Here is a 17,124-nt window from a genome sequence, read left to right on the forward strand (position 1 = left end):
AGTTGTGATGTAATGTGGAAATTTCGGCTATTTTACGACTGAAAACCTTTTAAACATGGAAATTTACAATATTCTATACGGCTTCAGGCAATCACTTCAGTTGTTGTCTGTCCTTCGGGCTGTCTTTAAATCATGTCACACTTTTTTCACAATATATTTGACTCTCCCCTCCCCTTTGTAACAAAGTTTCACCACATTACCCTCTTCCGTCGTCTCTTCTCCCGCTACATTATACGCGCATATTGTTATTAAAACAATTTGTTATGTCATATTTCCTGTTACCCCCTTACTCTTGTCACGAGCTATCACAATTTTCCCGAACCCCCTCAAAATGTGACATGATTTGTGGACGACCCCTAAGGTGGGTATATTAAGGGTACCGGATTAAGCCGACATTTTGGTTCCAAAAGAGAACTCCGTGATCCTACTGGTATGTGTAACCAAAACGGAGAAGAAAAAAACTGGCAGCTAAGATTCAAATGCCTTGCTTGATTGATATTTTATTATTTGAGTCCACAAAGGAGATCTCATGAATTTAAATTTAAAGCAAATGAAGTAGGACACTGCTATTGTTCCTTACGGAAAACTTTTTCCGATTCTCTACTATTAAATTTAAGAAATCAGTGATTTTGTTACATTTTCTTTAAAAGTCGTGTTTTAACTCAATTTCTCATCAATTATTTTTGACCATGTAGCAATCAGCGACGGTAAAACATATTTCAACGCTCTCGTGGAATAAAAATCTCGGATCGGTCAGCCTGTCCTCTAAATTAGTACTAGCTTGCACAAAACGGTCGTATGTAGAAGATGCCCTACCCCCCGCCCCCACCCCTATTTGGAGAGAAATCAATAGAACGCAAAAAAGTATCTCTAAATTTAGTTTTACCTGTATTCCTTCCGGTTCTTTTTTTAACACGGTTGTATCTGGAGTTCCTTGGCATAATAAGGTGCTCCAGGGGGCCACGATCTTGAATCCTGCTAGATCTCTGTACGTATGCAAATGTTCTGGCACCGAATTCAATCCAGCATTCCGTTCAGCCACGTGATCCATGGCTGTCTTCCAAACTTTGAGACCCAGACCTTTTCCCTGGTGGCTTTTTCTAACTGCATAAAGACCCACGAACGCCAGCTTATCATGCAAGACCACAGCTGCACAAGATCCAAGGATCTCACCTGCACGAAAATGTTTCCAAAATTAGTTTCTACAAGACCAATTTTTAGATCTTTTAGGATTTAGTTCCAGATTCGAATGGAAATGGATTCTGGATTTCATATTTACAGGAGTATAGTCTCCTTACGTTACCAGGGATCGCCTGCTGGTATCTCTACCAGTTGCCAAATCATTTCGTAATTCTCTTTTTTCAAGGATTGTGCAAACAACTTAATGCGTAATCCATGTGTTGGAAGTTTTGTTCCAACATTGAAGTGTTATGTGAGAAACGTTTTGAGATTAGTTTTTGTTAAGTGTTGTTTGATTATTTCTTGTCTTTATTTAAGCCTTGTTTTACGTTTATTATTTGATGTGCTTTAATTTCTTTCAGATGTTTCTGTAATAAAGCAGGTAACTAGCACAGTAAACTTCCGATTATCGGTGGTAGGATTATCCGCGGGTCTTTTACAATTTTTTTTTCCTTCAACGGTGATGACTTATGATTATGTTATTGTTTGTTTTTAGCTTTTTCATATATTTTTTACAATCAATGTTATTGATTTTAGCTATGACTTTTCTGTATGTGTGAGTTTGATTCCTATTTTTTAGCTATTGTATACACCAGTATCGTTTTTTACCTATAATTCGGATTATCCGCGGTTTCACTTATCCGCTGTTACCGTGCCACCCTAATCCGCGGATAATCGGGAGTTTACTGTATATAGGGTTTGGAAGATTTCAGCGGTACTGTGCGTACGAGTTAAATTTGTTGTTGTTCAGTTCTTGATTTACACTGTAAAAACGATTCAGAAACGTTCCTGGAAAATAATAGGCAGCTGATGTGCCCAATTTCAGTCAGTAACATATCTTACAAAAACCAGGAACGTTTTCTGATAAAAGTCAGTAACCTTTCTGAAATATTAAGAACTCTCCCCTATTAAAGCCAGTCGTGAACTATCTAGAAAAATTAAATAGGTGTAATTTATTTGATTAGAACCTTCTTGATTTGTCAAGAAAGCTCCAGAAATATTAGAGCAACCACGGCCAAGCTACGCGAAAACTGCAAGCAAGAACCAAGCATTTTCTTGCCTGCAATTCCTGCCTCGCAAAGCTGTAGCTATCCAGTGACTTATTTGCTCCCATTAGAAGCTTAGTCAATCCGGAAGGGCCACAAACAATTTAAAGCCGATACACTTAATAAATACGCTCCGTCAATATTTAAACTGGTAGCAAAAAATATTTTTCACACCAGTGCAAGGTCTGCATTCGTGCATCTTTTAGGAATTCAGGAAACTTTTTTGCGAAGATACTTGATTTTTTGAGGAAATACGTGAAAACCTCTGAAATCACGAAACGTTCCACGGAAATAACCAGTAACGTTTCGGAATTTTTTTTACAGTGTATTATTTGAATAAATACAACTTGCTTAATTAATCTGTGTGATTAATAAACAGTTTTAGTTAATAGTTCTAATTAAAAGATCGTTCAAATTAGAACAATACACATCAGAAAAACTCTCCTCCGTAATTCATTATATCACTTCAAAAAATAATGAAAACCTTCAAAAACTCATTATACACTAGTTCTCTCTAATATTCTAAAGATAATAGCAACTCTAGTTATTGCCAAAACATGTTTATAAAATATCATAAAATCAAATATAAACAGTCGATAATTTAAGAAGCATGGCCAACTGAATAATTCTTCTACCTTCTTTTATTACCGTACTTTAATTTTTCTTTTTTTAACAATGTTGGGTTTTGATTACAAACAGTACTTTTCACTCCACAAAAAGGAAGAGTTGCACATTGATTTTTCTACTGATAGAACTCATTGGGCCCATGCAGTCAGGGATGCTACGGTCTTACATTTTTAGAAGGGGAAAAATTCTCAATTTGCAGGATGAATCTTCAAGTTTTACCGAATTAGAAAATGCGATCATTCACAGATATCTGCATATAATGTGAAGACATATTTCTAAGTCTGAAAAAAAAGCAGAATTCTGCATTAGTAGTATCTTCTAACTTTGAATTGTCGGAGAAAAGATACCGAAAGAAAATTTTGTTTCGGAGGTTGTAGTGCCCTCCATTCGGGGTTTCACTCCATTTTATGTCTTCAATAAAAAACGGTTAATTCCGTTACTTTAAACACCTTCTCAAACGTTTAAGCAACACTTAAATTTGCTGAATGAATACATTAAAACCTGAATTTTGTTTAAAATTGAATTTCACTCCAGCTTAAACGATGCCCAGGAGATTGGATACGTTCGGATTTGTTCCATAGGCTTTGCTTGGAATTTGCTTTTGCACTTTGAGAGATTTCATTTTGATATGATAAGAAAGTTATGGTTTTACAGTAAACTTCCAATTATCCGCGGAATAGGGCGGCAGGGTTACCCCGGATAAGAGAAAATCGTGGATAATCCGAATAAGGTAAAAAAACGATACTACTGTAAACAATAGTTCAAATATCTGAATAACACTCACACAAACATAAAGGATGTTTTTTTTTAGAGGTATAGAACTTTAACTTGGCAACACTGTTTGACATGTGAGCTATTTTGATAGCTGTCACTTGTTTCGTGTTTAGTTTGATTTGCCATTTCATCATGAATAGACAACAAGACGGTGTAACATGCCACACAGCACGCGTCACAATTGATTTATTGAAAGAAACGTTCGGTGAACGAATAATTTCACGTAATGGACCCGTGAGTTGTCCTGTAAGATCATGCGATTTAACACCGCTGGACTATTTTTGTGGGGTTATGTGAAGTCTCTGGTCTACATCGATAAGCCACAGACGATTGACGTCTTGGAAGAGAACATTCGCTACGTTATCACTGACATACGGCCTCCAATTGCTGAAAAAAAGTGAGAAAATTAGACTTCCCGATTAGACATTCTTTGATCCGGCCGAAGTGGCCAGATGCCGGATATCGTATTTATATAAAAATGGTAAAGAATCATCTTCCGAATGAAACCAAATTCATGGTGATTAATACCATTTAACTGTGTTTTATTTGAACCTAAAGTTCTATGCCTTATAAAAAAAAATTTATAATTTACAGCTAAAAACATTGCTAACATTGCATTTACTAACATCGAATGTAAAAAATGTACATATGTAAAAGCTAAAAACAAACAATAACACAATCATAAGTGTAAAACACATTTAATGACCGTTAAAAAAATAACTAAAAAATTGTGAAAAGATTGGCGGATATTCCTGTTGAATGTAATCGCTTTCTCTATTGGTTTAAAAGAAAGAACTGTGCTTATTTCTTATTGGAAGAGACATTTGCAGCTTTCCACGGAGTTCGCAAAATCTCTTCTTTAATCCACCATCGGACTTTGGAGAAAGCTTATTGCTATTTGAGAAACATCATTGGATACTGAAAATCTGCCCTCTATTCTATTTAAAGAGCCGCAGTCTGTTTATCAGGGCTTCACTACATTTCTCTATGTCTTGTTGTATGTGTGTCCCCATGTTTCGTATTAAACGTATTTGTTTATGTTCAGCTGTCTGAATCTCTGCTTTACACAACCTTTCAACAGCAGAGCGTGGTTAGTTCTAAGTTTCACCCAGCTACTAAATCACTGCAGTAGCGGAGTAACATGGGGGACGAGATAAAATATTCCGTTGAGCCTTTTGACGGAAGGAATTTCTCTCTGTGGTGCAGGAGAATGGAAGCGGTTTTCGCAGCAAAGAATTTAGAGGTGTATTTGGAACGTGAAGTGGATTCTTCGAAAGCTAATGAACTTTAAGCGAGTAAGAAGGCTTATGCCTTGATGTTATCACTTCTTAGTGATAAAGTTTTAGTTTCGCTTTCGGAAGAAAAGACTTGTGCTGAAGTAATTGCAAAATTGAAATCGATCTATGTTCGAGAAGGAGCGGTCAGTCAGATATTGGTTAGAAAGAGACTTTCAACTTTGAAAATGAAAAAGGACTCATCCATGCAGGAGCATATTGATGAAGTGAACAGGCTCGTTACCCAACTAAAACCGTGTGGCGTGAAAGTGAGTGACATGGACAGTATTGTCTATCTTTTGATGTCTCTTCCAGCAGAGTATGACGCATCGAAATCTGCAATAGAAAATCAGCCTTCGGAGAACTTGACTTTAGAGTTTGTTTGCGGTCGTCTTCTGGATGCTGAAGCGCTGATGAGAGATCGTCGAGTCTCGGAGCCCAAATCTTGGAAAACAGAGTCATCAAATGGTGCAGCCTTTTCTACAAATCATCGGGTAGTGTGTAACAAGTGTCGCAAAACAGGGCACATTGCGAAATTTTGAAGAAGTAACATAGTTTGCTACCAGTGCGGAAGAAAAGGACATTTTAAGAGGAATTGCACAGTCCAGACAGAAAAAAATACATCATCAAAGGATGGAGCAGTTGCAGTGACTTTCGTTGTTGGCGAAGGAGAACATCGATCATTTATAGTAGATAGCGGATCTACAGCTCATATGTGTGCACATCGGGAATGGTTTGAGGAGTTAAAACCATCCTCAGGAACTGTGTCATGCGCTGCAAAAACCAGTAAACTGGAAGTAAAAGGAATAGGAACTATTCGCGGTGTATTAGGTGACGGTGTGCAGGAGATCCTACTGAAAGATGTGTTATATGTTCCAGAACTAAATGGAAACCTCATTTCAGTGAAACTGATACAAAAAGCTGGATACACTGTGAGCTTCAAAAATGACGAAGCAGTTATTGAAAAGGGAAGTACAAACTTCGTTTTATGCAAGCTGAATTCAAAAGGTCAATATGCAAGTGATTTTGTTCCCTTCATTTCAAACTCCTTTGTTGCAGAAAAAGATGGAGGTGAACTGTGGCATCGCAGGTTAGGACACTCCGGCAACCATGTTCTGAGCAAACTAGGACTACCAACAAGTGATACATTGTGTGAAAAAATGTGTGTTAGCGAAGCAGTCCGCGAACCCTATAGGAATAGGAAACCGAAGAAGAGAAAAAGCTCCCATGATGACAATCCATTCTGACCTATGCGGTCCGGTCAACCCACCAACTCAAGCGGGTGAAAGGTATGTGTTAACATTAGTTGATGATTATTCTCGTTTTTGTGAAGTTCGTCTTATTAAAAGGAAAAGTGATGTTCCCGTGGAAATCAAAAAGTTTCTCAAATTGAATGAAAGCGTTCGAAAAATTCGTTGTGACAATGCCCAGGAATATGTTTCATGTGAACTTAAAGTGATAGCAAATAAACTTGGAGTTACGATAGATCCCTGCCCCCCTTATACTCACGAATTGAACGGAATTTCAGAGCGGATGAGCAGATCACTTTTTGATAAAGCCCGTGAACTTTTATATGATGCAAATTTACCTAAGAACTGTTGGGGATATGCTATTCAAGTTGCAGCATATATTCATAACAGAATCCCTAGTTCAAGCATAAATGAAATGTCACCCTTTGAACTAAAATATTCCCAGAAACCGGATTTAAATCAAATCAAATTATTTGGTTGTGATGCTTATGCCAAAATTCCTGATACTCGCAGACAAAAATTAGATCCGAAATCTAAACGAATGATCTTCATTGGATATTCTAGCATGGGATATCGATTAATGGATCCTGATACGCACAGAGTTATTGTGTCACGTAATGTTCGCTTCAATGAAAATAAAGTATATGTGCAAGATAGAAGTAATTCACCAGACGAGCTCCCGAAAAGAGAAGAAAAAGACGAGGAAAAACACGACAGAAATGTAAATAAAGAGTTAGGAGAAAACGAAACCAAAACGCCCGCAGCTGCACCCCGACGATCAGAAAGAAAAAGCAAAAAGCCAGAACGATATGAAGCAATGTACACGTCAGAAGAGACGTTGACCTTTTATGACATCTCAAAACTACCGGAAGAACAACAAGCCCAGTGGAAAGTCGCGATGGGGGAAGAATTGCGCTCCATCCAGATAAACAAAACTTGGGAACTGGTAGATCTCCCTGATAACGCGACCCCCATAAAGTGTAAGTGGGTGTTTAGGAAGAAAAGAGACGGAACTCTCAAAGCCAGACTTTGTGCAATTGGAGACCAGCTTAAGGAATACGTAGAAACTTATTGGCCAGTCATTGGGATGCCTTGTTTACGATTAGTTCTTGTTTCGATTCTTCAAGAGGATTTAAAGGCTTATGTGATGGATGTGAAAACAGCTTTTCTGAATGGTGAGTCGCAAGAAATTGTTTTTATGGAACAACCGCAAGGATTCAATGATTCATCTGGCAGAGTATGCAAATTAAATAAAAGTTTATACGGATTAAAACAAGCTCCTAGACAATGGTTCTTCAGATTTTCGCAATTTATGTTAAAATTAATTTTAAGCAGTTAAACTCGGAACCGTGTATTTTCATCAGAGCTGTGAATGGAAGAAAAATAATAATTTGTTTATATGTTGATGATATTCTTATCACTGGATCAGATGTTTCAGAAATAATGATTGTGATTAAATTTCTTCAAAATGAATTTCAGATGTCCAAACTCGAACCAGCTTCTGAATTTTTAGGAATTCGTTTGGAATTTACGTCTACTAAATTAGTGCTAGATCAAAAGGAGTATATTCTTAAACTATTGAAGAGATTTAACATGAGTGAGTGCAAGCCGAGTGCAACACCTTTAGAAGCAAAGTCAACTCCAGCTGACTTTGAGCAAGGAACTATCTTCAAAGGACCTTACCGTGAACTAGTTGGATCTTTATTGTATCTTGCGATGACAACACGACCCGATATACTGTTCGCTGTGAACTGTCTCAGTCAACTGCAGGAGAATCCAACAGAATCGGCTTGGAATGGACTTAAAAGAATTTTACGATATTTAAAAGGTACATCGGATTATAAAATTGTGTATAGTAAGTGTTGTGACTCTAATGTTGATTTATCTATGTATGTTGATTCAGATTGGGCATCAGATCCGCGTGATCGCAAATCAGTTTCAGGTTACGTTATTTTTCATAAAAAAGTGTCCAATTTTATGGAACGAGAAACAAAGTTCAATAGCTGTTTCTTCTACTGAAGCTGAGGTACTTGCAGTTGGTAAGTCTTTATTAGATCTAGTGTATTATAAAAATATTGCATGTGAATTTCTTACTGTAAATAACATTGTCATATATGAAGATAATCAGTCTGCAATCAAATGTATAACTAATGAAAATAGTTCTGGTAGATTGAAACATATTGATGTTAAGTTAAAGTTTATTAAAAATATTTTAAATGTTAAAAATATATATATTGAATATGTTTCTACTGATAAACAAATTGCTGATATGTTTACTAAGGCTCTTCCTAAATTTAAATTGCATGAACTTATGTCATTGTGTTGTTTAGTAATAAGCGATTAATGGCGGGTGTTGAATGTAATCGCTTTCTCTATTGGTTTAAAAGAAAGAACTGTGCTTATTTCTAATTGGAAGAGACATTTGCAGCTTTCCACGGAGTTCGCAAAATCTCTTCTTTAATCCACCATCGGACTTTGGAGAAAGCTAATTGCTATTTGAGAAACATCATTGGATACTGAAAATATGTCCTCTATTCTATTTAAAGAGCCGCAGTCTGTTTATCAGGGCTTCACTACATTTCTCTATGTCTTGTTGTATGTGTGTCCCCATGTTTCGTATTAAACGTATTTGTTTATGTTCAGCTGTCTGAATCTCTGCTTTACACAACCTTTCAACAATTCCGAACAGCAGATAATCCGACCGCCGATAATCGAGAGTTTACTGTACATGTTGGATTCATCTCAAATTTGATGACAATTAGTTGAGCTCTAGAGTTTTGGGTCCAATCACTCGAATAAATGCATGGCTGAATTTTCTACAGATAGAGGCAAAGTTGTTATTGCACGCCCAAGAAAAAAAGTATTTAATACTACAAACAATCATTTCTTGAAAATAGTTTTGCTAAAGTAAAATTCTTATTGGAGAATGGTCACAAGCACAAATTTGTAAATCATGACATGGAGAATACTCAGTTAAACAATTACTCATTAATGAAGCAATTTGTGCTCTTATTTTCTTAAATCATGTCAGATTACTATATAAGTAACGTTTGTAATAAATAATTTATTATTTAAAATATTTACCAATAATATTAGCTATTTTGTACGTAAAATATTCGCCACAAGCTGCTGTAGTCTTCTACATACGGCATATAAGTTTCTAATAAATTATTTTTAGTACTAAAAAAACATTTATTTGTAATTTTGTGGGATATGTCCCCCTGGATGTATCCACTTATAGGTCTACCGATAGTAATCTGTTCATCGCTGAGAGGAAAAAAAAAATAAAATGTATGAACAATAGCTATCGGTAAAAAATCTTGAAAAGCAATGATGTTTATTTATTTTTTTTTCTACCTCGTACTTTTTACCTGGTGGTGTCAAATTCCTAGAAGCATTTTATAAAGATACATCAAAACTTCTGTTTGAAAAACAAAATAGGATAACTCACACACACATGAGACAATTCACTGAATGCAGGAACGAGGGCAAATGATTTTCACGTCAGGAATCACTCATCATGCTCTTTCTATTGCTACCCATTTGAATGTTTCTTATCATTACACTATTCATGTGGTTCCTTGGTTCGTGCTCATTTATCCGTTAACCTGTATCTACGAGTAAAAAGTCGTAACATTCATTACTTATGCTAACTAATAATCCTTACACACACATACACACACACACACACACACACACACGCATATATATATATATATATATATATATATATATATATATATATATATATATATATATATATATATATATATATATATATATATATATATATATATATATATATATATATATATATATATATATACATATATATATATATATATATATATATATATATATATATATATACACACACACAGTCCAGTCACATTAATGTGACCACCACGTACTTTCCACGTCAGAGTTAAATAAACAATCACAGAAGGCAGGTGGCAGCACAGTGCAGTTGAGTGTATATAAAGGGTGTGTGAGGGTTTCGGAAAACATTTCAATCGTTGGCGTAATGCAGAAACGAAGCGATTTATCCGACGTCCAAAATGACATGATCATTGGCTTTCGGGCCAAGGGTGGAAGCATTTCCGAAACGGCTGAGTTTGTGAACTGCTCGCATGCCGCCGTGGTAAAAGTGTACCGTGCATGGCAAAATGGGACTGTCCAAAATCAGCGACGTGGCAAATGAGGTGCACCACGGGCCATAGATGACAGAGGCGAACGACGGTTGCGGAGATGCGTTCGGGCAGATAGACGGGCTACCGTTGAGCAACTGACCACCAAAATGAACCAAGGGGGTACCAAAAGTGTTTCCCAAACTACTATTCAGCGAACATTGCTGCGTCTGGGCCTCCGAAGCAGACGCCTGGTTCGTGCACCTATGCTGACTGCTGTTCATCGACGACGAAAGCTAGAATTTGCACGCCAGTACAGCACCTGGACGTCCACTGAGTGGCGACAGGTAGCGTTTTCAGATGAATCGCGTTTTATGCTCCATCGGACAGATGGACGTTGGCGTATGAGGCGTGAAACCTCTGAAAGGAACCACTCTGCAACCATTGCCGGAACGGTCCAAGCTGGAGGCAGGAGCATTATGGTCTGGGGGATGTTTTCCTGGCATTCTCTGGGTTCACTGATCATTGTGGAAGGCACGATGGATCAATACATGTACGCATCTGTCCTTACGGACCATGTCCACCCTTACATGCGCATTGTTTTTCCTCAGGATGATGGCATCTTACAGCAGGACAATGCGAGGTGCCATACAGCTGCCAGTGTACGTGCGTGGTTCGAAGAGCACCAGGATGAGTTTACCGTCCTCCCCTGGCCAGCAAACTCACCTGACTTAAACCCAATCGAGCATCTGTGGGACCATCTCGATCGAGTTGTTCGCGCCATGGATCCTCAACCGCGTAATCTAGCGCAGCTAGCCACGGCATTACATCCCAGAGAACACCTTCAGGGACTAAGTGACTCTCTTCCTGCACGTCTTGCAGCAGTCCGCTCTGCAAAAGGTGGTTATTCTGACTTTTGACAGATGGTCACATTAATGTGACTGGACTGTATATATATATATATATATATATATATATATATATATATATATATATAATAGTGAATTCACGGATCGAGTAACGCTCATGACGTCACCAACAATGAAACTCGCGCCACGACATGATAATTTGATAACATTTTTTTGGTAATGTTTGACATGCACTGAAATACTTTATTTTGACAAGACTGAACTGGATCTGGTTGCTTAACTGTTTTACTAGTAAGACTGTGTCATTTCAGGGAAATGAAGAAACGAAAAAGTGGTCAATAATCGACGCTACCTACTGAAGTTTAATGTTAATTCACTGGAATAACGGTAAAAATTTCAACTGCCAAAATATCAACAAACAGACAATTGCTTCGTTCGAATGTAGAAGCAATTTTCATCCGTCATACCATGACGGGCAATTTTCTAGTTTTATTAGAATGAAGAAACAAAAAAGTGGTAAACAATAAATGCTATCTACTGAAGTTAGGGTTAAAATTTAAGCTATCAAAATATCATTTAACAGGCAATTGTTTCGTTCAAATGTAGAAGCAATTTTCACCCGCCATATCTTGATGGGCGATGTTCAAGTACGTAAAGAGTTTTGAAACATTTACTTTCTAGAGTTTCCTTAAATCACGCACTTCACTTTTTTTCCATTGATTAAAACATTGTTCAAAAGAAAAGGAAACAGCTATAGACATCAGCAAGGGAAATAAAAATTCAATCAATAGAAAGGAAATGTTTGTTGACGAAATGAGCAATGAACCTCTCGTTTTATTTTCACGTAGTTCTCCAGCTCTTTACTACCCAGGGAATTTCCATTTAAACGTTTTAGTTGATTGTCTGCGGTTTTTCAAATGCGTATAAAGATAGGGAAAGGAAAGGAGGGGGGGGGGGGTAAAACTATTGAAATAGGGTTACATCTTCTATAATATTTGTTATAACTGGATTCAGATTTTTGGCTGTTAAAGCTTAATGATACTACGAAAATATAAAAAAATTTTTAAGCTTTTCTTGAATGTATTTTGTCTATCTAAAATGTTTGCTTTCAACTGGACTTTAAAATGTCACCACATTAATGAACCTTATTAAAATTAGTTGGAGATTGCAGAAATCAGAAATTTATTTTGAAAATTGCAGACATAAAGAGAGAATAACGTACTTTATAACGTAACATATGCTTTGATAACATTTAAAAAAAAAAGTTGCTGACGAGTGATGTTTTCATTACATAAAACATGAAGTTCCGTCCAGTATATTTTGACACTGGTCGCTAAAAATATGTTTCACAAAAGTGAGATGTGTCCATTCATGCAACTTGTAGCAATTCAGAAACATACTTGATTTTCACAGGAAACTTGTGGAAACCCGTGAAAGTTTCCCAGAAATAATCCGAAATTTTTTTGCTATGTAGCAGTTTCATTAACAAGGAATAAAAGAAGCTAAGATCCCAAATCACGGTATAGATTTTAAAGCAGAATAGTGGAAGAAATCAGGGTTTTTTTACTAGTTTCATGCAAAATGTATCAAAAATTCGTCGTAGTTAAATCACAGGACTTGGTATCTTTGCTTCAGCTTTTCCTAAGCCAATGATCGGACTTGTTCCCTCCAGTTAATAATTCTTGCTCTAAGAGCTGTTCTCAGTGCGGGGGTTCAAACCCGAATTCCATAGCGATAATGTTTTGCTTAATCTTATTTTCCGACAATGATTTGACTTTTTTGGAAAAAAAAAAAAAGCTGCGCTCCTCTTGCAATAATTATATGCCTCCTTACAGAGACCCACCCCACAACTTGTTCAGTAGCAGAATTTTTTCCAGAAGTCTGTGACACGCAGGGTTGCTATTTCGTCCACTTTTTTGCAAAGTCCGGGACGCCGGATGAAACTGGATAAAACTGGACGAAATGGACGAAATGAAAAATTAACTGATTATACATACATACATTTATTGTTATGGAGTAATATATTATTCTAATACATTTTCTATTATGAATTAATCATTTAATTAAAATAGAATCATTAGCTTTAGAATTTTATAAATCTAAAAAAACATTTAATTACACATTGGTGCAGCTATTTTTAGATCCATAATTTGCTTAAAAGTAATAAAATTTAACCAATGTGAATAAGCTATTGGACATGATTAGACTATTATATACAATTAGTAGGAAATTAACTCAATGAGAATCGAGTTTTTATTGATGTCACTCCATTGTAAAAATATTTATGTACTCAGCATATTTTATGGATATGTTGATGTCATACAAATTAAGAAAAATTACTGCTTTAAAGGGGTTGTGGGTACTCTGAACAGTGTATCGGAAGAGGCTATAATAAGCAAGAGGGTAGATAGATTTAAAAGGGCCATTAATCTTCATTGGGAAATAATAAATTGACTAGGAACAGCCTAGTCAGAGCCTGTTGCTGATCATCACATTTGTATTTGTATAGCAAGAATAGATTTCACTTCATGCCAACATTTCTTTTATTAATATCAAGTAGTTTTTCTCTTTTTCTTTTTTTAAATATGATTTTTAATGTTTTGAAACTCCAATCTTTAAAAACTTTTTATTTCTGCTTTTTAATTTTATAAATGCACTTATTATGAGTAATAAACCTCCATATCACAGATAAACATCTTAAAATTTACAGCTGATGTGCTTGTTTTATAAATGCTATTACATGCATTATAATTTATTTTAACACTCATTTGATTTATTAACACACTTACTATTACATAAACTTCAACTAATCTTACTTTTTTTATTTTCACTTAAAAATATTTTACAATCAATTGTTTATATACATATTTATGTATGCTATTTTTATATTAAAATGTTACTTGAATAGGAAAAATCAATTTAATTATTTATTATTTTCAAACTTCAAATTTTTAACTCAAAACTTTCAGTTTACTGATAAAGTGGACAAAATGACATTTTTTCCGGGACGGTCTTTTCCAGGTTTTTTCCGGGGTGGACAAAATAGGACAACCCTGGTGACATGGATTAAAAAAACATGAAAATAGTCTGTGAGGTAAACCAGCATTATGTTAGTCGCATTGCTAATAATCACCAAGGAATCCTGCAAATGAAATGTAAAGTTTTAAATTAACATTGTATAGATTTCTATATCGTACTGCATACAAAAACCAATCCAGCTTCGCTAATACCAAAGAATGCGAACTTAACATTTTGTCTGTTTTTTGTTTTGTTTTTGTCTTCTCTTCCCATTTCATTCCAAACGGTATTGAATTCGAGCAGAGAGCGATTTTTAAAAAATCATTGAAATTCAGAAATAGTCTGCAGATTTCCTTAAGAATCTGCGACGAGCATCACAGCGTCGCGCTGTTTCTGCTACCGGGCAGACTGTTAACCAATGCTCTAAAGGGTTGTGCAATAACTAATCTTAATTTCGTAAAAAAGCAGATTGATAAGTTTTGTAATTGAGAGAAGAAATTATCAGATAAAAGGTTTTTGAAAACTAATCAAAAGTTTCTCTCACCTGAATCATCAGCAACAATGAAAAATCCATCCGGATCAAAACGGAACCACGTTTGTATGGTATGAGTGCCTTCCGAGAGGCCAGAGTCCCGCCAAATCTCCAACACTTGTGGAATGTCATTCCACGTCATAGGTCTCACGCTCGCCATCCTTCCTCGAGAATGGGTCCGGTAAAACATCCGGAGCACTGACGGTCCCGGACGTCGCCAAGAGATTTTCGCCAAGGAGGACAGGAAGCGCATTCCGTTCATAATTCGAACAATTTCTCGCTGTATGAACTTGTGCTTCGAAATTTATAAGCGAACGAGCGGGAAAATAATCTTTGGCAGAAAAAGGCAATTTTTTTCTTAGGCTGACTAAAATAATTTTAGCATAAAATGGCACCGTGGTTTGCAAAGGAACTTATAAAACTTATGTTGATTTCAAAGAACATGGTAATTAAACTGATCTGTAAGAATACAATGGGGTCGTTTCCGAAGTTTTAAAATTTTTTTTTCTGAAAGAGCATGCTTAAAAACGTAGGATTTGACCATTTTAAAAATGATTTGACAAAGTTTAATATTTTAACTCTGTTTTAACAATAACTATTATTTTAATCGGTGCGCAGATTCAATTTCATTTCTTACGCTTCTGCACATGACATCACAAGTGATGAAATGCCATTAGCGCAGAGCGCAATATTTAATTCATTTCTTTTCTGACATGTAGTGGCAACGATATGATTCATAGCAAGCGTAGAGCGCAATCTTTAATTCGCTTCTTAATTATCATAATGTGGAAACGCAGTAGACAACAAGCGTAAGCATTCAGCTCGTCAGTGAAGTACGCGCCAAATTTCACCAATTGTGACGTCACAAAGACAACGCCTTGTTTGAAAAATCGGACATTTAAAAAATTAATTAAAAATTAAACGTTCTAAAACTAAAAACTTTCCCTCGCTCCATGTTATTATTATTATTATTATTATTATTTTGCTCATCAACTTCAGTGACTAAAAGTAGTACTTTTGACTGATGGAAACAACTCCATTACAGAATATAAGTATAAGAACATTATAACTAATCAGCTTAAAAGTGCAATTCCAGTTAGTAAGAATCTGTATAAATAAAACAAAGTGTGTGTACGTATGTCTGTGCATACATCACAGATATAAATAAGATTTCTTTTCGCTCAAGTCACAAAAAACTTGCTTGAAATTTTGTTAGAGGAGTGAAAATCAATTTGGAGGAGTGAAAAGAACGAATACGGTGATGACCATGTTATAATTTACAAAAAAAAAACATTCAAATGTGACATTTAAAAACTCCAGTAGTTTTTTCTAATATTTTACACGATGTAATTTTTTTTAATTAAAAACACGAAAATACACTTGTTTAAGTTTTTGAGGTGTACTCTCGGATTTCAATGCGTAAAGTAAGTTTGTGAATCATTGAAAATATCTCTGACATACTCGATCTAAAGAGCCACTCAGTAATCACTACATAGTCAAAATTCTCTGGAAACTTTCAATGTTAGCTTTTTTTTTCTATATTCGTAAAGAGTGTAATGAATATGCGATAAATTACATCCAAACCTCTTTTTATGCGGTGGATATAGGCCGTACAAAAAAAATCGCATTAAAAAAATTGTTTGAAACTTCACGAGTAGTTTTAAAAAGTTATTTTCGCAGCACAGTTAATTTTTTTTTTAATGCGGTGGATAGGGACTGCATAAAAAAAGTTTTACATAAAAGATAACCCAAAAACTTACAAAATAATCTTTAAACGAAATCAAAATTCACCTAGTCATGATAATTTTTCCCGAGTAGTCGGACAAAATTTCCCGAATAAGGAATTTTTTCGGAGGTCGCAGTGACTTCCCATCGGGGTGCCTAAGTCGTCACTTGAAGATGCTACCTCGCACTCGTTTAAAAAATGATTTCATCACTTGAAACCCAACCTGATTTAAATTTTAATGTACCGTACAAAAAAAAATCGCAAAAAAAAAGACCGCACAAAAACAGGTTTGGGTGTATTTTGAAATTTTAGTCATGTAAGGGGATACTTAATTTACATTTTCCTGTAGAAAATCCATTTAGATGATCACAACAAATAGAAAAAAAAAAGACGTTTATGGAACATTCTGCTTTGCAAAACAACTAGATGGAAATTTTACGGAATAGTTTATTTGCTTTTTATGGTATTTTCTTGCATCTTTCTTGTTGTTTAAACCACTCAGGTATCCGAGCCCAAGTAGACAATGCAACCCGGCTTAAAGCAGACTGGTACGACTTTCGTTTACAGCTCTCACTTAGGCGGAAGTCCAATTTTTCTCAAAAAAGCATACGATAGATGAAAGCACTGTCTATCAACATTTCGAACCTTCCTAGAAGTCGAAAAACTCCTGGTTCAGCATCCCCCGATCACAACATATTTAAC

General features: G+C 35.7%; 1 protein-coding gene across 1 annotated transcript; it reads right to left on the bottom strand.

Annotated features, from left to right (window-relative positions):
* Nucleotides 1-886: 886 nt before the first annotated feature.
* On the bottom strand, nt 887-14,856 carry LOC129226492 (uncharacterized protein F36G3.2-like; the record flags this gene model as incomplete). The annotated part of the gene is given in 2 exon segments (XM_054861103.1): nt 887-1,173; nt 14,709-14,856. Coding segments are annotated over 2 exon segments (435 nt in total), but the record flags the coding sequence as incomplete, so codon positions are not given.
* Nucleotides 14,857-17,124: the final 2,268 nt, after the last annotated feature.

This window comes from Uloborus diversus, chromosome 7, assembly GCF_026930045.1.
Source record: "Uloborus diversus isolate 005 chromosome 7, Udiv.v.3.1, whole genome shotgun sequence".
Lineage (NCBI taxonomy): Eukaryota > Metazoa > Arthropoda > Arachnida > Araneae > Uloboridae > Uloborus > Uloborus diversus.